The sequence below is a fragment of the Petromyzon marinus genome, unplaced genomic scaffold (assembly GCF_048934315.1).
Source record: "Petromyzon marinus isolate PM22_M1 ecotype Great Lakes invasive population unplaced genomic scaffold, UKy_Petmar_22M1.pri1.0 PM_Scaffold_150, whole genome shotgun sequence".
NCBI classification, from domain to species: domain Eukaryota; kingdom Metazoa; phylum Chordata; class Hyperoartia; order Petromyzontiformes; family Petromyzontidae; genus Petromyzon; species Petromyzon marinus.
In genome coordinates, this window is record NW_027423114.1 from 59,432 (window position 1) to 82,534 (window position 23,103).

At 55.3% G+C, this 23,103-nt stretch overlaps 3 protein-coding genes across 3 annotated transcripts in view; all 3 read right to left on the bottom strand.

The window, feature by feature from the left end:
• Positions 1 to 1,943: 1,943 nt before the first annotated feature.
• Positions 1,944 to 7,145, bottom strand: LOC142922732 (serine/threonine-protein kinase LATS1-like; the record flags this gene model as incomplete). The annotated part of the gene is made up of 2 exons (XM_076063566.1): positions 6,672 to 7,145; positions 1,944 to 2,288 (listed from the first exon to the last, which is right to left on the bottom strand). Coding segments are annotated over exons 1-2 (402 nt in total), but the record flags the coding sequence as incomplete, so codon positions are not given.
• Positions 7,146 to 10,996: 3,851 nt separating this feature from the next.
• LOC142922728 (serine/threonine-protein kinase LATS1-like) lies at positions 10,997 to 13,853 on the bottom strand. Its single transcript, XM_076063559.1, has 3 exons — positions 13,723 to 13,853; positions 12,245 to 12,709; positions 10,997 to 11,416 (listed from the first exon to the last, which is right to left on the bottom strand). Exon 2 carries the CDS (start codon positions 12,683 to 12,685, stop codon positions 12,395 to 12,397), a length of 291 nt encoding a protein of 96 aa, XP_075919674.1. The 5' UTR covers positions 12,686 to 12,709; positions 13,723 to 13,853; the 3' UTR covers positions 10,997 to 11,416; positions 12,245 to 12,394.
• LOC142922733 (uncharacterized) overlaps positions 13,248 to 23,103 on the bottom strand; it is a 34,463-nt gene continuing 24,607 nt past the window's right edge. The window contains exons 6-9 of the mRNA XM_076063567.1: positions 15,245 to 18,686; positions 14,812 to 14,903; positions 13,723 to 13,803; positions 13,248 to 13,259 (exon numbers count right to left, since the gene is read on the bottom strand). Of these exons, the coding sequence (XP_075919682.1) occupies positions 13,248 to 13,259; positions 13,723 to 13,803; positions 14,812 to 14,903; positions 15,245 to 18,686 (3,627 nt within the window). The remainder of the gene's footprint in view (positions 13,260 to 13,722; positions 13,804 to 14,811; positions 14,904 to 15,244; positions 18,687 to 23,103) is intronic.

Genomic DNA, 23,103 nt, shown 5'->3' on the forward strand with positions numbered 1-23,103 from the left:
TGTGTGTGTGTAGGTGTGTGTGTAGGTGTGTGTGTAGGTGTGTGTGTGTGTAGGTGTGTGTGTGTGTAGGTGTGTGTGTGTAGGTGTGTGTGTGTGTAGGTATGTGTGTGTAGGTGTGTGTGTGTGTAGGTGTGTGTGTAGGTGTGTGTGTAGGTGTGTGTAGGTGTGTGTGTAGGTGTGTGTGTAGGTGTGTGTGTGTGTAGGTGTGTGTGTAGGTGTGTGTGTAGGTGTGTGTGTAGGTGTGTATGTAGGTGTGTGTGTAGGTGTGTGTGTGTAGGTGTGTGTGTAGGTGTGTGTGTGTAGGTGGGTGTGTAGGTGTGTGTGTGTGTAGGTGTGTGTGTGTACAGGTGTGTGTAGGTGTGTGTGTGTAGGTGTGTGTGTGTGTAGGTGTGTGTAGGTGTGTGTGTAGGTGTGTGTGTAGGTGTGTCTAGGTGTGTGTGTAGGTGTGTGTGTAGGTGTGTGTGTGTGTAGGTGTGTATGTATGTGTGTGTGTGTAGGTGTATGTGTAGATGTGTGTGTGTAGGTGTGTATGTAGGTGTGTGTGTAGGTGTGTGTGTAGGTGTGTGTGTGTGTGTAGGTGTGTGTGTAGGTGTGTGTGTAGGTGTGTATGTGTGTGTGTGTGTAGGTGTGTGTGTGTGTAGGTGTGTGTGTGTGTAGGTGTGTGTAGGTGTGTGTGTGTAGGTGTGTGTGTAGGTAGGTGTGTATGTGTGTGTGTGTGTAGGTGTGTGTGTGTGTGTAGGTGTGTGTGTAGGTGTGTGTGTGTAGGTGTGTGTAGGTGTGTGTGTGTGTAGGTGTGTGTGTCTAGGTGCGTGTGTCTAGGTGTGTGTGTAGGTGTGTGTGTGTGTGTAGGTGTGTGTGTATAGGTGTGTGTAGGTGTGTGTGTGTGTATGTGTGTGTGTGTAGGTGTGTTTGTAGGTGTGTGTGTAGGTGTGTGTGTGTAGGTGTGTGTGTAGGTGTGTGTAGGTGTGTGTGTGTGTAGGTGTGTGTGTAGGTGTGTGTATGTGTGTGTAGGTGTGTGTGTATGTGTGTTTGTAGGTGTGTGTGTGTAGGTGTTTGTGTAGGTGTGTTTGTGTAGGTGTGTGTGTGTGTAGGTGTGTGTGTGTGTAGGTGTGTGTAGGTGTGTGTGTAGGTGTGTGTGTGTGTGTAGGTGTGTGTGTGTAGGTGTGTGTGTGTAGGTGTGTGTGTGTAGGTGTGTGTAGGTGTGTGTAGGTGTGTGTGTGTGTAGGTGTGTGTAGGTGTGTGTGTAGGTGTGTGTGTAGGTGTGTATGTGTGTACAGGTGTGTGTGTAGGTGTGTGTGTAGGTGTGTGTGTGTGTAGGTGTGTATGTATGTGTGTGTGTAGGTGTGTGTGTAGGTGTGTGTGTGTGTGTAGGTGTGTGTGTAGGTGTGTGTGTAGGTGTGTATGTGTGTGTGTAGGTGTAGGTGTGTGTGTGTGGAGCTGCGGCAACTCTTGCCACGTCACACGTACACCGGAGCGTGATGCTCCGAACTTCCATCATCACCACCGCCACCACCGCCACCACCACCGCCACCACCACCACCACCGCCACCACCGCCACGGCAGTCCACCTCGTCCCTGCGGCGCGGCCCGGCCAGCTCCGGCTGTGCCGCCGGTGCTGCCGGTGCCGCCGGCTGTGCCGCCGCCGGCCTCGGCGTCTGGTAGGGGTAGCCGTGGTCGTCGAAGAACCTGCGGAAGGTGAACTCGTAGAAGGCGTGCTCCGGTCCGTGACGGTCACCCTCCGCCGCCATCGCCGCCCTCCGCCGCTGAGGACCTCCTCCTGCTCCTCCTCCTCCTCCTCGTCCTCGTCCTCCTCCTCGTCCTCCTGCTCCTCCTCCTCCTCCTCGTCCTCCTCCTCTGCCTCCGGCGGCGTCGGCCCCCCGAGCCGCGATGCCGCCGGCTTCCCGTCCGGAGCTAGACGCCGCCTCCTCCTCCGCCTCCACCGCCTCCACCGCCTCCTCCTCCTCCTCCTCCCGCCCCTCGCCGCAGCCGCCGAAGTCCGACGAGCCGGAGCCGGAGCCGGAGCCGCCGCCCCCGCCGCCCCGCAGCTTGGAGGGCTCCACGGGGTCGAAGTTGGACGTGTCGGTGGGGTGGGCGATCCGCGGCACCAGCGGCGCCGGCGAGCGCCGCAGCCGCTCAAAGTCGACGGTGGCCAGGAAGCGGTGGCAACGAACCTCGGGCCCTCCGAGGCGGTCACGCTCAGAGCGGCAAAGGGACAGGCAGAGGTCGGTGGCGGCGGCCGAGAGGCCGGCCTGCTGCGGGACACGGAGCGTGTCCCTCCAGTTCACTACCTGGTGGGCGGGCGGGTGGGCGGGTGGGTGGGTGGGCGGACGGGTGGGCGGATTGGTGGGTGGGTTGTAGGGTCATCCCCCGCGCCACCGGCCACCGAGACCAGACGCGGGCAAGGCCGGGCTTTTTTGTTGTTTCGATTTAAAGCTTTCGTGACTGCAATGATTCATCTTCTTTGGTTCTTTCGGTAAAGTCACCACCACGTAGAATGAGAATAAAATAATAAATTGATAAAATAAAATAACACAATAATATTCTCACGACGTTTCGGGCCACAACATCGTGAGAATATTATTGTGTTATTTTATTTTATCAATTTATTATTTTATTATCATTCTACGTGGTGACTTTACCGAAAGAACCAAAGAAGATGAATCATTGCAGTCACGAAAGCTTTAAATCGAAATTTAACCGCCTCTACGGGGAGGGATTCCACACATCCTTAAGATCATTGAACAGACTTCGGGATAAGAAGGCTCAACTAATCGAGTCTCTCACCTTTCTGAAGAGATGCCGCGACTCTAAGCTTAAAGGCCGTATCTGAACGTGGCTCTCTCACTCCAGCGCTGTCCTACCAGACAGTCTCGCCCCCTTCACCTGATGAAGGCCACTTGTGTTGTGGCCGAAACGTCGTGAGAATATTATTGTGTTATTTTATTTTATCAATTTATTATTTTATTCTCATTCTACGTGGTGACTTTACCGAAAGAACCAAAGAAGATTTTTTGTTGTTGTTGTTGTTGTTAAATGCGGCCCCGCCGAACTAACGGCATTATTATTTTTTTGATTTGAAGCTTTCGTGAATGCAGCCATTCACGCTCTTAGCTCCTTCGGTAAAGTCACCACGTTGAAGGGAAACGGTAAAATAATAATAAAAAATATATATAAAACAATAAAATTCTCGCGACGTTTCAACCACAACACAGCGACGGTCCGCATTAATTTATTTATTTTTAAACAGTGTATTTAAAAATATAAAAAAATACACCGTTTAAAAATAAATTTATTTATGCAAACCGTCACACCTGATGACGACCGTTTGTGTGTTGTGGTGGAAACGTCCGTGGGAATTTTATTATTGTTTTATATATTTTTTTAAATTATTTTGTTTCCCTTCAACCGTGGCGACTTTAACCGAAAGAACTAAGAACAGGCATTATTATTATTGTTGTTAAATTAATCCACGACTCGCTGCTGATCGTAACCACTGACTTGATTACATTCTTGGTAAAAGTCGTCGCGTTGAAGGGAAACAATAAAACAATAAATATAAAACAATAAAAATTATCACGACGTTTCGAGCACAACACACATAAACGTTTTGTGTGTTGTGGTCGAAACTTCGTGAGAATTTTGTATTGTTTTTATATTTATATATATTTTATTGTTTCACAAACGTTTGTGTGTTGTGGTCGAGACGTCGTGAGAATTTTGTATTGTTTTTATATTTATATAAATTGATTTGTTTTACAGTGAGAATTTTATCGCCTTGATTTGTTTTACAGTGAGAATTTTACCGCCTTGATTTGTTTTACAGTGATAATTTTATCGCCTTGATTTGTTTTACAGTGAGAATTTTATCGCCTTGATTTGTTTTACAGTGAGAATTTTATTGTCTTAATTTGTTTTACAGTGAGAATTTTATTGTCTTAATTTGTTTTACAGTGAGAATTTTATCGTCTTAATTTGTTTTACAGTGAGAATTTTATCGTCTTAATTTGTTTTACAGTGAGAATTTTATCGTCTTAATTTGTTTTACAGTGAGAATTTTATCGTCTTAATTTGTTTTACAGTGAGAATTTTATCGTCTTAATTTGTTTTACAGTGAGAATTTTATCTTCTTGATTTGTTTCACAGTGAGAATTTTATTGTCTTAATTTGTTTTACAGTGAGAATTTTATCATCTTAATTTGTTTTACAGTGAGAATTTTATCGCCTTGATTTGTTTTACAGTGAGAATTTTATCGCCTTGATTTGTTTTACAGTGAGAATTTTATCATCTTGATTTGTTTTACAGTGAGAATTTTATCGTCTTAATTTGTTTTACAGTGAGAATTTTATCGTCTTAATTTGTTTTACAGTGAGAATTTTATCGTCTTAATTTGTTTTACAGTGAGAATTTTATCGCCTTGATTTGTTTTACAGTGAGAATTTTATCGTCTTGATTTGTTTTACAGTGAGAATTTTATCGTCTTAATTTGTTTTACAGTGAGAATTTTATCGTCTTAATTTGTTTTACAGTGAGAATTTTATCGTCTTAATTTGTTTTACAGTGAGAATTTTATCGCCTTGATTTGTTTTACAGTGAGAATTGTATCGCCGTGATTTGTTTTACAGTGAGAATTTTATCGCCTTGATTTGTTTTACAGTGAGAATTTTATCGCCTTAATTTGTTTGATTGTTTTTATATTGCTCGTGTCCCTGCAGTTTGTTAAATTGCCTTGCAGGTAAACGCTTTGCTACCTGTTAAAAGGCCGAATCCTTCAATGTACTGATTTTTACACGTCATTTATAATAGTGAGTCACCGAGGCCCTAGTGAGTCACCCCCCCAGTGAGTCACCCTCCTAGTGAGTCACCCCCCCAGTGAGTCACCCCCCCAGTGAGTCACCCCCTTAGTGAGTCACCCCCCCAGTGAGTCACCCTCCTAGTGAGTCACCCCCTTAGTGAGTCACCCCCCCAGTGAGTCACCCTCCTAGTGAGTCACCCCCCCAGTGAGTCACCCTCCTAGTGAGTCACCCCCCCAGTGAGTCACCCCCTTAGTGAGTCACCCCCCCAGTGAGTCACCTTCCCAGTGAGTCACCCCCCTAGTGAGTCACCCCCTAGTGAGTCACCCTCCCAGTGAGTCACCCTCCCAGTGAGTCACCCTCCTAGTGAGTCACCCTCCTAGTGAGTCACCCTCCCAGTGAGTCACCCCCCCCAGTGAGTCACCCCCTAGTGAGTCACCCTCCTAGTGAGTCACCCCCCCAGTGAGTCACCCTCCTAGTGAGTCACCCTCCCAGTGAGTCACCCCCCTAGTGAGTCACCCTCCCAGTGAGTCACCCTCCTAGTGAGTCACCCTCCTAGTGAGTCACCCCTCCTAGTGAGTCACCCCTCCTAGTGAGTCACCCCCTAGTGAGTCACCCTCCCAGTGAGTCACCCCCCTAGTGAGTCACCCTCCTAGTGAGTCACCCCTCCTAGTGAGTCACCCTCCTAGTGAGTCACCCTCCCAGTGAGTCACCCTCCTAGTGAGTCACCCTCCTAGTGAGTCACCCTCCCAGTGAGTCACCCTGCTAGTGAGTCACCCCCCCAGTGAGTCACCCTCCTAGTGAGTCACCCCCCCAGTGAGTCACCCCCCCAGTGAGTCACCCTCCTAGTGAGTCACCCTCCTAGTGAGTCACCCTCCCTAGTGAGTCACCCCCCCAGTGAGTCACCCCCTAGTGAGTCACCCCCTAGTGAGTCACCCCCTAGTGAGTCACCCCCCCAGTGAGTCACCCTCCTAGTGAGTCACCCCCCAGTGAGTCACCCCCCCAGTGAGTCACCCCCCCAGTGAGTCACCCCCCCAGTGAGTCACCCCCCCAGTGAGTCACCCCCTAGTGAGTCACCCCCTAGTGAGTCACCCCCCCAGTGAGTCACCCCCCCCTAGTGAGTCACCCCCCTAGTGAGTCACCCTCCTAGTGAGTCACCCTCCTAGTGAGTCACCCTCCCAGTGAGTCACCCTCCTAGTGAGTCACCCTCCTAGTGAGTCACCCTCCCAGTGAGTCACCCTCCTAGTGAGTCACCCTCCCAGTGAGTCACCCTCCTAGTGAGTCACCCTCCTAGTGAGTCACCCTCCCTAGTGAGTCACCCCCTAGTGAGTCACCCTCCCAGTGAGTCACCCCCCAGTGAGTCACCCTCCCAGTGAGTCACCCTCCTAGTGAGTCACCCTCCTAGTGAGTCACCCCCCCCAGTGAGCCACCCTCCTAGTGAGTCACCCCCCCAGTGAGTCACCCCCCAGTGAGTCACCCTCCCAGTGAGTCACCCTCCCAGTGAGTCACCCTCCCAGTGAGTCACCCTCCCAGTGAGTCACCCACCTTCAGCTGAGTCTCTGCCGGAGTGGGAGCAAGAAATGGAGGTTGACCCACCAGCATCTCGTACAGAATGACACCCCTAGTGAGTCACCCTCCCAGTGAGTCACCCTCCCAGTGAGTCACCCTCCTAGTGAGTCACCCTCCCAGTGAGTCACCCTCCCAGTGAGTCACCCTCCTAGTGAGTCACCCTCCCCAGTGAGTCACCCTCCTCAGTGAGTCACCCTCCTAGTGAGTCACCCTCCCAGTGAGTCACCCTCCCCAGTGAGTCACCCTCCTAGTGAGTCACCCTCCCAGTGAGTCACCCTCCCAGTGAGTCACCCTCCCAGTGAGTCACCCACCTTCAGCTGAGTCTCCGCCGGAGTAGGAGCGAGAAACGGAGGTTGACCCACCAGCATCTCGTACAGAATGACACCCCTAGTGAGTCACCCTCCCAGTGAGTCACCCTCCCAGTGAGTCACCCTCCTAGTGAGTCACCCTCCTAGTGAGTCACCCTCCTAGTGAGTCACCCTCCCAGTGAGTCACCCTCCTAGTGAGTCACCCTCCCAGTGAGTCACCCTCCCAGTGAGTCACCCTCCCCAGTGAGTCACCCTCCTAGTGAGTCACCCTCCCAGTGAGTCACCCTCCCAGTGAGTCACCCTCCCAGTGAGTCACCCTCCTAGTGAGTCACCCTCCTAGTGAGTCACCCTCCTAGTGAGTCACCCTCCTAGTGAGTCACCCTCCTAGTGAGTCACCCTCCTAGTGAGTCACCCTCCCAGTGAGTCACCCTCCTAGTGAGTCACCCTCCCAGTGAGTCACCCTCCTAGTGAGTCACCCTCCTAGTGAGTCACCCTCCCAGTGAGTCACCCTCCTAGTGAGTCACCCTCCTAGTGAGTCACCCTCCTAGTGAGTCACCCTCCCAGTGAGTCACCCTCCCAGTGAGTCACCCTCCTAGTGAGTCACCCTCCCAGTGAGTCACCCTCCCAGTGAGTCACCCTCCCAGTGAGTCACCCTCCCAGTGAGTCACCCTCCTAGTGAGTCACCCTCCTAGTGAGTCACCCTCCCAGTGAGTCACCCTCCCAGTGAGTCACCCTCCCAGTGAGTCACCCTCCCCAGTGAGTCACCCTCCCAGTGAGTCACCCCCCCCAGTGAGTCACCCTCCTAGTGAGTCACCCTCCCAGTGAGTCACCCTCCTAGTGAGTCACCCTCCTAGTGAGTCACCCTCCCAGTGAGTCACCCTCCTAGTGAGTCACCCTCCTAGTGAGTCACCCTCCTAGTGAGTCACCCTCCTAGTGAGTCACCCTCCCAGTGAGTCACCCTCCCAGTGAGTCACCCTCCCAGTGAGTCACCCTCCCCAGTGAGTCACCCACCTTCAGCTGAGTCTCCGCCGGAGTAGGAGCGAGAAACGGAGGTTGACCCACCAGCATCTCGTACAGAATGACACCCCTAGTGAGTCACCCTCCTAGTGAGTCACCCTCCTAGTGAGTCACCCCTCCTAGTGAGTCACCCTCCCAGTGAGTCACCCTCCCAGTGAGTCACCCTCCCAGTGAGTCACCCTCCCCAGTGAGTCACCCTCCCAGTGAGTCACCCACCTTCAGCTGAGTCTCCGCCGGAGTAGGAGCGAGAAACGGAGGTTGACCCACCAGCATCTCGTACAGAATGACACCCCTAGTGAGTCACCCTCCCAGTGAGTCACCCCCCCAGTGAGTCACCCCCCCAGTGAGTCACCCCCCCAGTGAGTCACCCTCCTAGTGAGTCACCCCCCCAGTGAGTCACCCCCCCAGTGAGTCACCCTCCCAGTGAGTCACCCTCCCAGTGAGTCACCCTCCCAGTGAGTCACCCTCCCAGTGAGTCACCCTCCCCAGTGAGTCACCCTCCCCAGTGAGTCACCCACCTTCAGCTGAGTCTCCGCCGGAGTAGGAGCGAGAAACGGAGGTTGACCCACCAGCATCTCGTACAGAATGACACCCCTAGTGAGTCACCCTCCCAGTGAGTCACCCCCCCAGTGAGTCACCCTCCTAGTGAGTCACCCTCCCAGTGAGTCACCCTCCCAGTGAGTCACCCTCCCAGTGAGTCACCCACCTTCAGCTGAGTCTCCGCCGGAGTAGGAGCGAGAAATGGAGGTTGACCCACCAGCATCTCGTACAGAATGACACCCCTAGTGAGTCACCCTCCCAGTGAGTCACCCTCCCAGTGAGTCACCCTCCCCAGTGAGTCACCCTCCCAGTGAGTCACCCACCTTCAGCTGAGTCTCCGCCGGAGTAGGAGCGAGAAACGGAGGTTGACCCACCAGCATCTCGTACAGAATGACGCCGACACTCCACCAGTCACACAGCTGGGTGTAGCCTGGGGTCACGTGGGGGTCACGCGGGGGGTCACGTGGGGGGGTCACGTGGGGGTCACGCGGGGGTCACGTGAACTCTCTCGCTCGTGACGCCGGCCCGCCACTCACCACTCACCCACGCCACTCACCACTCAACACTCACTCAACACTCACCACTCAACACTCACACTCACTCACCACTCACTCACCACTCACACTCACCACTCACCACTTACACTCACACTCACCACTCACCCTCACCACTCACACTCACCACTCACACTCACCACTCACACTCACCACTCATCACTCACCACTCACACTCACCACTCACACTCACCACTCACCCTCACCACTCACACTCACCACTCACACTCACCACTCACACTCACCACTCACACTCACCACTCACACTCACCACTCACCCTCACCACTCACACTCACCCCACACCACTCACCACTCACCCTCACCACTCACCACTCACCCACACCACTCACCCACACCACTCACCACTCACCCACACCACTCAACACTCACCACTCACACTCACCACTCACACTCACCACTCAACACTCACCACTCACCACTCACCCACGCCACTCACACTCACCACTCACACTCACCCCTCACCACTCACCCTCACCACTCACACTCACCACTCACCACTCACCCTCACCACTCACCCACGCCACTCACCACTCACCCACGCCACTCACCACTCACCCACGCCACTCACCACTCATCACTCACCACTCATCACTCACACTCACCACTCACTCACCACTCACACTCACCACTCACACTCACCACTCACCACTCACCCACGCCACTCACCACTCACCCACGCACTCACCACTCATCACTCACCACTCACACTCACCACTCACACTCACCACTCACACTCACACTCACCACTCATCACTCACACTCACCACTCACTCACCACTCACCCTCACCACCAACACTCACCACTCAACACTCACCACTCACACTCAACACTCACCACTCACGCTCACCACTCACACTCACCACTCACACTCACCACTCACCCTCACCACTCACACTCACCACTCACCACTCACCCTCACCACTCACACTCACCACTCAACACTCACCACTCACACTCACCACTCACCCTCACCACTCACACTCACCACTCACACTCACACTCAACACTCACCACTCACGCTCACCACTCACACTCACCACTCACACTCACCACTCACCCTCACCACTCACACTCACCACTCACCACTCACCCTCACCACTCACACTCACCACTCAACACTCACCACTCACACTCACCACTCACCCTCACCACTCACACTCACCACTCACACTCACCACTCACACTCACCACTCACACTCACCACTCACACTCACCACTCACACTCAACACTCACCACTCACACTCACACTCATCACTCACCCTCACCACTCACTCACCACTCACCCTCACCACTCACCACTCACACTCACCACTCACCCTCACCACTCACACTCACACTCACACTCACCACTCACACTCACCACTCACCAGTCACACTCACTACTCACACTCACCACTCACACTGACCACTCACACTCACCACTCACACTCACCACTCACACTCACCACTCACCCTCACCACTCACCCCTCACCCTCACCACTCACACTCACCACTGACACTCACCACTCACACTCACCACTCACCACTCACCCTCACCACTCACCCCTCACCACTCACGCCACTCACCCCTCACCACACCACTCACACTCACCACTCACCCTCACCACTCACCCTCACCACTCACGCCACTCACCCCTCACCACACCACTCACACTCACCCACGCCACTCACCACTCACCCTCACCACTCACCCACACCACTCACCACTCACCCCACACCCCTCACCACTCACCCCACACCTCACTCACCCCTCACCACTCACACTCACACCACTCACCATTCACCCTGACCACTCACCACCCACACCACTCACCCCTCACCACACTCACCACTCTCACCACTCACCCCTCACTCACCCTCTCTGAGCAGAACCTCAGGGGCCATGTAGTTGGGAGTGCCCACCAGTGAGTGGGCCAGGCACCGCTGCTGCTGCTGGCGGTGGTGGTGGATCTGCCTCCTGGTCATCATCGCATCACCACCGCCTCCACCGCCTCCACCACCGCCTCCACCGCCTCCACCGCCTCCACCACCGCCTCCACCGCCTCCACCACCGCCTCCACCGCCTCCACCGCCTCCACCACCGCCTCCACCGCCTCCACCGCCTCCACCTCCACCGCCTCCACCGCCTCCACCGCCTCCACCGCCTCCACCACCGCCTCCACCGCCTCCACCCCGCCCACCGCCTCCACCGCCTCCACCGCCTCCACCGCCTCCACCGCCACCGCCGCCACCCGGGGACTCTCCTTGCCGCTGCCGCTGCTGCTGCTGCTGCTGCCACCCCACGTGAAGTCTCTCGCTACACCGGCACCCCAAGCTGCCGTTCATCAGGTCGTCATCCTCCTCATCATCCTCCTCCTCATCCTCATCCTGCTCATCCTCCTCCTCATCCTCCTCGTCGTCATCGCCATGACGACGCCGGCGTTGTTGTTGTCGTTGTTGTTGTTGTTGTCGTCGTTGTTGTTGTTGTTGTTGTCGTCGTTGTTGTTGTTGTGCACTCCGGGTGTCGGAGGTGCAGGTGCAAGCGGCGGTGGCGGCGGCGGTGGCGGTGGAGGCGGTGGAGGCGGTCGCCCACTCGCTGCTCAAGTCCATGCTGTCAACCCTCGGGTGCTGGGCTGTAGTGGGGCGGGGGGGGGGAGGTGGTGGAGGGGAGAGTCAGTCACTCGGCTAGTCACTCAACTAGTCACCTGCCTAGTCACCTGCCTAGTCACTCACCTAGTCACTCAACTAGTCACCCTCCTAGTCACTCACCTAGTCACCCTCCTAGTCACCCTCCTAGTCACCCTCCTAGTCACTCACCTAGTCACCCTCCTCGTCACCCACCTAGTCAAACTCTTAGTCACCTGCCTAGTCACCTGCCTAGTCACCCGCCTGGTCACCCGCCTAGTCGCCCACCTAGTCACCCGCCTGGTCACCCTCCTAGTCACCCCTCCTAGTCACCCTCCCAGTCACCCTCATAGTCACCCTCCTAGTCACACTCCTAGTCACCCTCATAGTCACCCTCCTAGTCACCTGCCCCAGTCACACTCATGGTGGAGGGGCTGGTAGTACTTGGAGTCGTGGGTCCAGCGGAATCCCGTGCACAGGCCGAAATCGGTGAGCTTGATGTGACCGTCGCGGTCGATGAGGACGTTGTACCGGCTAGTCACCCCACCTAGTCACCCTCCCAGTCACCCTCCCGGTCACCCTCCAAGTCACCCTCCTAGTCACCCTCCTAGTCACCCTTCCCAGTCACCCTCCCAGTCACCCTCACCGTGGAGGGGCTGGTAGTACTTGGAGTCGTGGGTCCAGCGGAATCCCGTGCACAGGCCGAAATCGGTGAGCTTGATGTGACCGTCGCGGTCGATGAGGACGTTGTACCGGCTAGTCACCCCACCTAGTCACCCTCCTAGTCACCCCACCTAGTCACCCTTCCCAGTCACCCGCCTCCCAGTCACACTCACGGTGGAGGGGCTGGTAGTACTTGGAGTCGTGGGTCCAGCGGAATCCCGTGCACAGGCCGAAATCGGTGAGCTTGATGTGACCGTCGCGGTCGATGAGGATGTTGTACCGGCTAGTCACCCTCCTAGTCACCCTCCTAGTCACCCTCCTAGTCACCCTTCCCAGTCACCCTCCCGGTCACACTCACGGTGGAGGGGCTGGTAGTACTTGGAGTCGTGGGTCCAGCGGAATCCCGTGCACAGGCCGAAATCGGTGAGCTTGATGTGACCGTCGCGGTCGATGAGGATGTTGTCCGGCTTCACGTCTCGGTGGATGAACCCCATGCGGTGGACGCTCTCCACGGCCAGCACCAGCTCGGCCACGTAGAAGCGTGCCAGCGGCTCGGGGAAGACGCCCAGGCGCACGAGGAGACTCATCATGTCCCCGCCGGGGATGTAGTCCATGACCAGGTAGAGGGCAAGCTTGTCCTGGGGTGGTGGTGGTGGTGGTGTGAGTGGGCGTGGTGGTGGTGGTGGTGGGGGGGGGCGAGGTGGTGGTGGTGGTGGTGGGGGGCGAGGTGGTGGTGGTGGTGATGATGATGGTGGTGGTGGTGGTGATGATGGTGGTGGTGGTGGGCGAGGTGGTGGTGGTGGTGGTGGGGGAGGTGGTGGTGGTGGTGGTGGGGGGGCGAGGTGGTGGTAGTGGTGGGGGAAGAGGTGGTGGTGGTGGTGGGGGGCGAGGTGGTGGTGGTGGTGGTGGGGGCGAGGTGGTGGTGGTGGTGGGGGGCGAGGTGGTGGTGGTGGTGGTGGGGGGAGAGGTGGTGGTGGTGGTGGGCGAGGTGGTGGTGGTGGTGGTGGGGGGAGAGGTGGTGGTGGTGGTGGGGGGGAGGTGGTGGTGGGGGTGGTGGGCGAGGTGGTGGTGGTGGTGGTGGGCGAGGTGGTGGTGGTGGGGGGCGAGGTGGTGGTGGTGATGATGGTGGTGGTGGTGGTGTAATCACAGCGATTAGTCGCCACAGCGTCCACCGACTCACCAGCCACACTCACCAACACATAGTCACCCACTCACCACACACACTCACCAGTCACACCACACACACTCACCACACACACTCACCACACACACTCACCAGTCACACCACACACACTCACCACACACACTCACCACACACACTCACCAGTCACACCACACACACTCACCACACACACTCACCACACACACTCACCAGTCACACCACACACACTCACCACACACACTCACCACACACACTCACCACCAGCCACAGTCACCAGCCACAGTCACCAGCCACCCACTCAATCACCCACCCACTCACTCACCCACCCACTCACCCACCCACTCACCCACCCACTCAATCACTCACCCACCCACCCACCCACTCAATCACCCACTCACCCACTCACTCACCCACCCACTCACCCACCCACCCACCCACTCACTCACTCACCCACCCACCCACCCACACACACCACACACCACCACCCACCTGAAACGAGTAGTACAGCCTCACGACCCACTCGTTGTCGGCCTCCGCCAGGATGTCCCGCTCGGCCTTGACGTGCGCCGCCTGGTTGCGGGCTAGCACGTCGCCCACCCACTCACCCACTCACTCATTCACTCACCACTCACTTACTCACTCACTCACCTACTCACTCACCCACTCATCCACTCATTCACTCACTCACTCACTCACCCACTCATCCACTCACTCACTCACTCACCCACCCACTCACTCACCCACTCACTCAATCACTCACTCACCCACCCACTCACCCACCCACTCACTCACCCACTCACTCAATCACTCACTCAATCATCCACTCACTCAATCACCCACTCACTCAATCACCCACTCATCCACTCATCCACCCACTCACTTACCCACTCACTCAATCACTCACCCACTCACTCAATCACTCACTCAATCATCCACTCACTCAATCACCCACTCACTCAATCACCCACTCATCCACTCACCCACTCACTCAATCACCCACTCACCCACTCACTCACTCATCCACTCATCCACTCACCCACTCACTTACTCACTCACTCACCTACTCACTCACCCACTCATCCACTCATTCACTCACTCACTCACTCACCCACTCATCCACTCACTCACTCACTCACCCACCCACTCACCCACCCACTCACTCACCCACTCACTCAATCACTCACTCACCCACCCACTCACCCACCCACTCACTCACCCACTCACTCAATCACTCACTCAATCATCCACTCACTCAATCACCCACTCACTCAATCACCCACTCATCCACTCATCCACCCACTCACTTACCCACTCACTCAATCACTCACCCACTCACTCAATCACTCACTCAATCATCCACTCACTCAATCACCCACTCACTCAATCACCCACTCATCCACTCACCCACTCACTCAATCACCCACTCACCCACTCACTCACTCATCCACTCATCCACTCACCCACTCATCCACTCACTCACTCACCCACCCACCCACCCTCTCACCCACCCACCCACCCACCCACCCACTCACCCACCAACCCACCCACACACACCCCCCATACACCACCACCACCCACCTGAAACGAGTAGTACAGCCTCACGACCCACTCGTTGTCGGCCTCCGCCAGGATGTCCCGCTCGGCCTTGACGTGCGCCGCCTGGTTGCGGGCTAGCACGTCGCCCACCCACCCACTCACTCACTCACCAACTCATCCACCCACTCACTTACCCACTCACCCACTCACTCACCCACTCATTCACTCACCCACTCACTCACCCACTCATTTACTCACCCACTCACTCACCCACTCATTCACTCACCCACTCACTTACCCACTCAATCACTCACTCAATCACCCACTCATCCACCCACTCATTCAATTACCCACTCACTCAATCACTCACTCAATCACCCACTCACCCACTCATTCAATTACCCACCCACTCACCCACCCACTCACTCACCCACCCACCCACCCACCCACCAACCCACCCACACACACCCCCCACACACCACACTACCACCACCCACCTGAAACGAGTAGTACAGCCTCACGACCCACTCGTTGTCGGCCTCCGCCAGGATGTCCCGCTCGGCCTTGACGTGCGCCGCCTGGTTGCGGGCTAGCACGTCGCGCTTGCGCAGAGTCTTCATGGCGTAGAGGGCGCCAGTGTCGGCCTTGCGTGCCAGCGTCACCTCGCCGAAGGCACCAACGCCCAGCGTCTGCAGGCGCACGAACAGCGACGCCTCCAGCTTGGCGCGCCGGAGACGCAGGTAGTTGGACTCCTTGCGGCGGAGCATCTGGCGCATCTGCTGCTGGTCGTCGTCGCCCAGGCCAACCTGGTGGGTTGGTTGTGGGTGGGTGGTGGGAGAGATGGTGAGACAGACAGAGAGACAGAGAGAGAGACAGAGAGAGAGACGGAGACACAGGTAGTTGGACTCCTTGCGGCGGAGCATCTGGCGCATCTGCTGCTGGTCGTCGTCGCCCAGGCCAACCTGGTGGACAGTGGGAGAGATGGTGAGAGATGGAGAGAGAGACGGTGAGAGATGGAGAGAGAGATGGTGAGAGACACTGGGAGAGAGATAGAGAGACAGAGAGAGAGACGGTGAGAGACAGAGAGAGACAGAGACACAGAGTGAGAGAGACAGAGAGAGAGACAGAGAGAGACAGAGACGCAGGTAGTTGGACTCCTTGCGGCGGAGCATCTGGCGCATCTGCTGCTGGTCGTCGTCGCCCAGGCCAACCTGGTGGGTGGTGGGAGAGATGGAGGCACGGGGAGACACGGGGAGAGAGACGGTGAGAGACAGAGTGAGAGAGACAGAGAGAGACAGAGAGAGAGACAGAGAGAAACAGAGACACGGTGAGAGAGACAGAGAGAGACAGAGAGAGACAGAGACACAGGTAGTTGGACTCCTTGCGGCGGAGCATCTGGCGCATCTGCTGCTGGTCGTCGTCGCCCAGGCCAACCTGGTGGGTTGGGTGGGGTGGGAGAGAGACACGGGGAGAGATGGAGGCACGGGGAGACACGGGGAGAGAGACGGTGAGAGAGACGGTGAGAGATGGAGAGAGATGGAGGCACGGTGAGAGAGACGGTGAGAGACACGGAGAGAGAGACAGTGAGAGAGATGGAGAGAGAGACAGTGAGAGACAGTGAGAGAGACAGAGACATGGTGAGAGAGACACAGTGAGAGACACAGAGACACAGAGTGAGAGAGAGACAGAGACACAGGTAGTTGGACTCCTTGCGGCGGAGCATCTGGCGCATCTGCTGCTGGTCGTCGTCGCCCAGGCCAACCTGGTGGGGTGGGTGGGTGGGTGGGAGAGATGGTGAGAGAGATGGAGACACGGTGAGAGAGACGGTGAGAGAGATGGAGAGAGATGGTGAGAGAGATGGTGACACGGGGAGAGAGACGGTGAGAGATGATGGAGACACGGTGAGAGAGACAGAGACACAGAGAGAGAGACAGAGAGAGAGAGACAGAGAGAGACAGAGAGAGAGACAGAGAGAGACAGAGAGAGACAGAGAGAGAGACAGAGAGAGACAGAGAGAGACAGAGAGAGAGACAGAGAGAGACAGAGAGAGAGACGGAGACGCAGGTAGTTGGACTCCTTGTGGCGGAGCATCTGGCGCATCTGCTGCTGGTCGTCGTCGCCCAGGCCAACCTGGTGGGTGGTGGGAGAGATGGAGAGAGAGACGGTGAGAGATGGAGGCACGGGGAGAGAGATAGAGTCAGATAGAGACACGGGGAGAGAGACGGTGAGAGAGACGGTGAGAGAGACGGTGAGAGATGGAGAGAGATGGAGAGAGACGGAGACACGGTGAGAGACACGGTGAGAGAGATGGAGAGAGAGACAGTGAGAGACAGTGAGAGAGACAGAGACATGGTGAGAGAGACACAGTGAGAGAGACAGAGACACAGAGTGAGAGAGAGACAGAGACGCAGGTAGTTGGACTCCTTGCGGCGGAGCATCTGGCGCATCTGCTGCTGGTCGTCGTCGCCCAGGCCAACCTGGGGGATGGGGGTGGGAGAGACGGTGAGAGAGATGGAGACACGGTGAGAGAGACGGTGAGAGAGATGGAGAGAGATGGAGAGAGACGGAGACAGGGTGAGAGAGACACAGTGAGAGAGACAGAGACACAGAGTGACAGAGAGAGACAGAGACGCAGGTAGTTGGACTCCTTGCGGCGGAGCAGAGAGATGGTGAGAGAGACGGTGAGAGAGACAGAGAGACAGAGACACAGTGAGAGAGACAGAGAGACGGTGAGAGAGATGGAGAGAGATGGAGGCACGGGGAGACACGGGGAGAGAGATGGAGAGAGACACAGAGTGAGAGAGAGACAGAGACACGGTGAGAGAGACACAGTGAGAGAGACGGAGACGCAGGTAGTTGGACTCCTTGCGGCGGAGCATCTGACGCATCTGCTGCTGGTCGTCGTCGCCCAGGCCAACCTGGTGGGGTGGGTGGTGGGGAGATGGAGAGAGATGGAGGCACGGGGAGACACGGGGAGAGAGACGGTGAGAGACACGGTGAGAGACACGGTGAGAGACACGGTGAGAGACACGGTGAGAGATGGAGAGAGACGGAGACACGGTGAGAGACACGGTGAGAGAGACGGTGAGAGATGGAGAGAGATGGAGGCACGGGGAGACACGGGGAGAGAGACGGTGAGAGACACGGTGAGAGACACGGTGAGAGACACGGTGAGAGATGGAGAGAGACGGAGACACGGTGAGAGACACGGTGAGAGAGACGGTGAGAGATGGAGAGAGATGGAGGCACGGGGAGACACGGGGAGAGAGACGGTGAGAGACACGGTGAGAGACACGGTGAGAAATGGAGAGAGACGGAGACACGGTGAGAGACACGGTGAGAGAGACGGTGAGAGATGGAGAGAGATGGAGGCACGGGGAGACACGGGGAGAGAGACGGTGAGAGACACGGTGAGAGACACGGTGAGAGAGACGGTGAGAGATGGAGAGAGACGGAGACACGGTGAGAGACACGGTGAGAGAGACGGTGAGAGATGGAGAGAGATGGAGGCACGGGGAGACACGGGGAGAGAGACGGTGAGAGACACGGTGAGAGACGGAGAGAGACGGAGAGACGGAGACACGGTGAGAGACACGGTGAGAGAGACGGTGAGAGATGGAGAGAGATGGAGACACGGTGAGAGACACGGTGAGAGAGATGGAGAGAGAGATGGAGAGAGAGACAGTGAGAGAGACAGAGAGACACGGTGAGAGAGACAGAGAGAGACAGAGAGAGAGACAGAGAGAGAGACAGAGACAGAGAGAGACAGAGAGAGACGGTGAGAGAGACAGAGAGAGAGACAGAGAGAGAGACAGAGACACAGAGTGAGAGAGAGAGAGACAGAGACACAGGTAGTTGGACTCCTTGCGGCGGAGCATCTGGCGCATCTGCTGCTGGTCGTCGTCGCCCAGGCCAACCTGGTGGGTGGTTGTGGGTGGGTGGGAGAGACGGGGAGAGAGACAGGGAGAGAGATGGAGTCAGACAGAGAGACGGTGAGAGAGACAGAGAGAGACGGTGAGAGAGACAGAGACACAGAGTGAGAGAGACAGAGACACAGAGTGAGAGAGACAGTGAGAGAGATGGTGAGAGACAGAGACACAGAGTGAGAGAGACGGTGAGAGAGACGGTGAGAGAGACGGTGAGAGAGATGGAGAGAGAGACGGTGAGAGAGATGGAGAGAGAGACACTGAGAGAGACGGTGAGAGAGATGGTGAGAGACAGAGACACAGAGTGAGAGAGATGGAGAGAGAGACGGTGAGAGAGATGGAGAGAGAGACAGTGAGAGAGACGGTGAGAGAGATGGAGACACGGGGAGAGAGATGGAGAGAGAGATGCAGAGAGATAGAGACACGGGGAGAGAGACGGTGAGAGAGACGGTGAGAGGGACGGTGAGAGAGACGGTGAGAGAGACGGTGAGAGAGACGGTGAGAGAGACGGTGAGAGAGATGGAGACACGGGGAGAGAGACGGTGAGAGGTAGAGACACAGGGAGAGATATGGAGACACGGGGAGACACTGGGAGAGAGACGGAGGGAGATGGTGAGAGAGGACTCACTCTCCCCCTCTCCATCTCCTCAACCTCCTCGGACTCCAGACCCAGCACCATCTGGCACCGACACACCAAGCCCTGACCACTCGCACTGTCAAACCTCCACCTCCTCCTCCTCCTCCACCTCCTCCTCCTCCTCCACCACCACCATCACCATCACCATGACCTCCACCACCTCCACTACCATCACCACCTCCACTACCATCACCTCCACCACTACCATCACCACCTCCACTACCATCACCTCCACCACTACCATCACCTCCACCACCACCACCACCACCACCTCCACCACCACCACCACCACCACCCCCACCACCACCACCACCACCTCCTCCTCCTCCACCACCACCACCTCGTCCACCACCTCCACCACTAACACCACCACCACGTCCACTACTATCACCACCATCACCACCACCTCCTCCTAACCCACCTCCACCACCTCCACCACCACCACCTCCACCACCACCTCCTCCACCACCTTCTCCTAACCCACCTTCTCCTAACCCACCTCCACCACCCCCACCACCTCCACCACCACCATCACCACCACCTCTACCACCTCCACCACTACCATCACCACCACCTCTCCCACCACCTCCCCCACCACCTTCACCAGCACCACTATCACCACCACCATCTCCAACAACAACCGCCATTCGCCACCAAGTGGCAGTAACGTCACCATGACGCTTGTGCCAGGCTATGTGCACGTTGAGGCCAAGTGAAGTGTCGAACGCCCGCTGGTAGGAGGTCACGGGGCAGACCCAGGTGCCACGGGTCGACTGACTGAGATGACTGGCTGATGCACCACCTGTGCCCCCTACTGTGCCAACCTGCTGTGCTTTAGTCACCCGGCGCTCCGCTCGTTGTTCTGAGCGTCGCTCCTCCGCCCTCCGTTGTTGTTGGAGGGCGACTGCCTCCAACTGCCCAGTAGCGTCCTTCACGAGCCTCCTTCACAGAGGCCGATCTTGACACCGCTGGTACCGTTCATCGGCAAGTCCACTCAGCTCCACGTCCTCCTGTACCACATCACTCCATCTCTTCTCTAGCCCGTGCCACGTCCGTGAGAGTGGGCCTGTCGCTTTTTCTCAGCCAGCCTGAATACCTCCTCTGACAGCCAGGGTCTCTGGGGAGGTCTGGACCGTGTACCCCAAGCAGCCATTGCAGCTGCATGAGTGACAGTCCTAAACTTCGCCCATTTACCCTCGACATCAGGAGGAGTGGGGGACGATGCCAACCCCAGCCGCAAGCGATGATTAAATTCTCGCTTGCAACTTTCATCAGCTAACTGAGACCAGGCCACCTTAGGTTGGAATGGGGTCCCGGGTGTACAGCCACCATCGGAGTGGAAGAATGGCAGGCGCATCTTACAGATGACTAGTAGATGGTCAGAGGGCAGATCAGCTCCACGGTAGGTCCTGGTGTCAAGGACATGGGCTCGCATCCGCTGGTCCGTCACTATGTAGTCCAGCAGATGTTCTTGCTTGGACCCGGCATGCATCCATGATGTTATGTGGATGTGCCGATGCCGGAACAGCGTGTTGGTAATTACAAGTCCATGGGCTGCACAAAAATCTAGCAGCCTCCTACCATTGTTATTGAGCTGATCTGGCCCATGCCCTCCAATCACTCCAGACCAGGTGCCAGCATCATGACCAACTCGGGCATTAAAGTCGCCCAACAAGATGACTCTATCCCGAAGGGCCACTTTAGCCAGCACCTGTGACAGGAGGTCACAGAAGGCATCTGACTCATCGGCCTTGCCTGCATCCCTCCACGGATGTTCGTCTTCGGTGGGGCATAAGTAACCACGACCACCACTCCTCGCCTCCGGTTGACGGGAAGGCGAGCCCAAAGTAGCCTGGGGCTTACAGCTTCCCACACCTCACCGCCACGCTCCCACACCCCCTTCATTCTTTTGTTCAGAAGAAGAGCCACACCCTGTTGTTTGGCAGTCTGCTGCCCCGAGTAGAGGACTGTCAACCCCTCATGGTGGCAGGAGCCAGAGCCGGTCCACCGGACCTCCCGAACGCCGCAGAGATCCAGGCGGTACCGGTCCAGCTCCCGACGGAGGAGTGGCAGCCTCTCCTCCCGCAGTGAGTGTTCGAACATTCCACGTGGCCACACGAAGTGGCTTTTCGTTGTTTCTGGAGGAAACCCCCGAGGGTAGAGATTCAATCTTCTGGGGCTCCATAACAGAGGGGGGGTTTTTTCGGTTAGATCACGTAAATATATAAAAGCGTGTCGTTAAAACCCGCGACCACCCGACACAGCCAACTAGTAAGAGGTTGTCACGTTAAACAGAACGTGGCCAAATTTTTTATCTGAAGCTGTCGTGACTGCAGTAATTCCCACTCTTAGCTCTTTCGGTAAAGTCACCACGTTGGAAGGGAAACAATGAAATAATAAAACATATATAAAACAATAAAAAAATTCTCACGACGTTTCGACCACAACACAAACGGTCGTCATCAGGTGTGAAAAAACCAACGGCAATAAACATTTGGAAGAAGTTGGCGGTTTGCGTTAACTAATTTATTTTTAAACGGTGTTTTTTATTTATTTATTTAAAAAACCGTCAGCGCCACGCGCAGCGATTTGGCAGATTATTTAGAAGGACGAGATTCGTTCATGAGGCTATCCACATATACAAGCACAGAGACAATTTCAACCGAGAAAGATGGATTCTGGGCTTAGCAATCATTGGAAGGATTTGATAAACCATTTCAGGTCTTAATTGATTGATCATTGTTATAATTCAGTAGGCTCACATGACATTGACTTCTCCAAGACGGAGGTTCTTTGTAAGCCATCTGGCTACCATGAGAGATTCGTTCACGAGGCTATCCACATATACAAGCACAGAGACAATTTCAACCGAGAAAGATGGATTCTGGGCTTAGCAATCATTGGAAGGATTTGATCAACCATTTCAGGTCTTAATTGATTGATCATTGTTATAATTCAGTAGGCTCACATGACATTGACTTCTCCAAGACGGAGGTTCTTTGTAAGCCATCTGGCTACCATGAGAGATTCGTTCATGAGGCTATCCACCATATACAAACACAGAGACAATTTCAACCGAGAAGATGGATTCTGGCTTAGCAATCATTGGAAGGATTTGATACACCATTTCAGGTCTTAATTGATTGATCATTGTTATAATTCAGTAGGCTCACATGACATTGACTTCTCCAAGACGGAGGTTCTTTGTAAGCCATCTGGCTACCATGAGAGATTCGTTCATGAGGCTATCCACCATATACAAGCACAGAGACAATTTCAACTGATAAGATGGATTCTGGGCTTAGCAATCATTGGAAGGATTTGATAAACCATTTCAGGTCTTAATTGATTGATCATTGTTATAATTCAGTAGGCTCACATGACATTGACTTCTCCAAGACGGAGGTCCTTTGCAAGCCATCTGGCTACCATGAGAGATTCGTTCATGAGGCTATCCACCATATACAAGCACAGAGACAATTTCAACCGGGAAAGATGGATTCTGGCTTAGCAATCATTGGAAGGATTTGATCAACCATTTCAGGTCTTAATTGATTGTTCACGCTTACGGTGGCTTTCAGACAGCGTACATTAATTTTTCGTCTCCCCCCCTCCTCTTTTCAGAACATAGATGGACTAGTCCTTCTAAATAAACTGCCAAATCGCTGCGCGTGGCGCTGACGGGTTTTTAAATAAATAAATGCGCACACCGTTTAAAAATAAATTAATTTATGAAACCGCCAACTTCTCCCAAATGTTTATTGCCGTTGG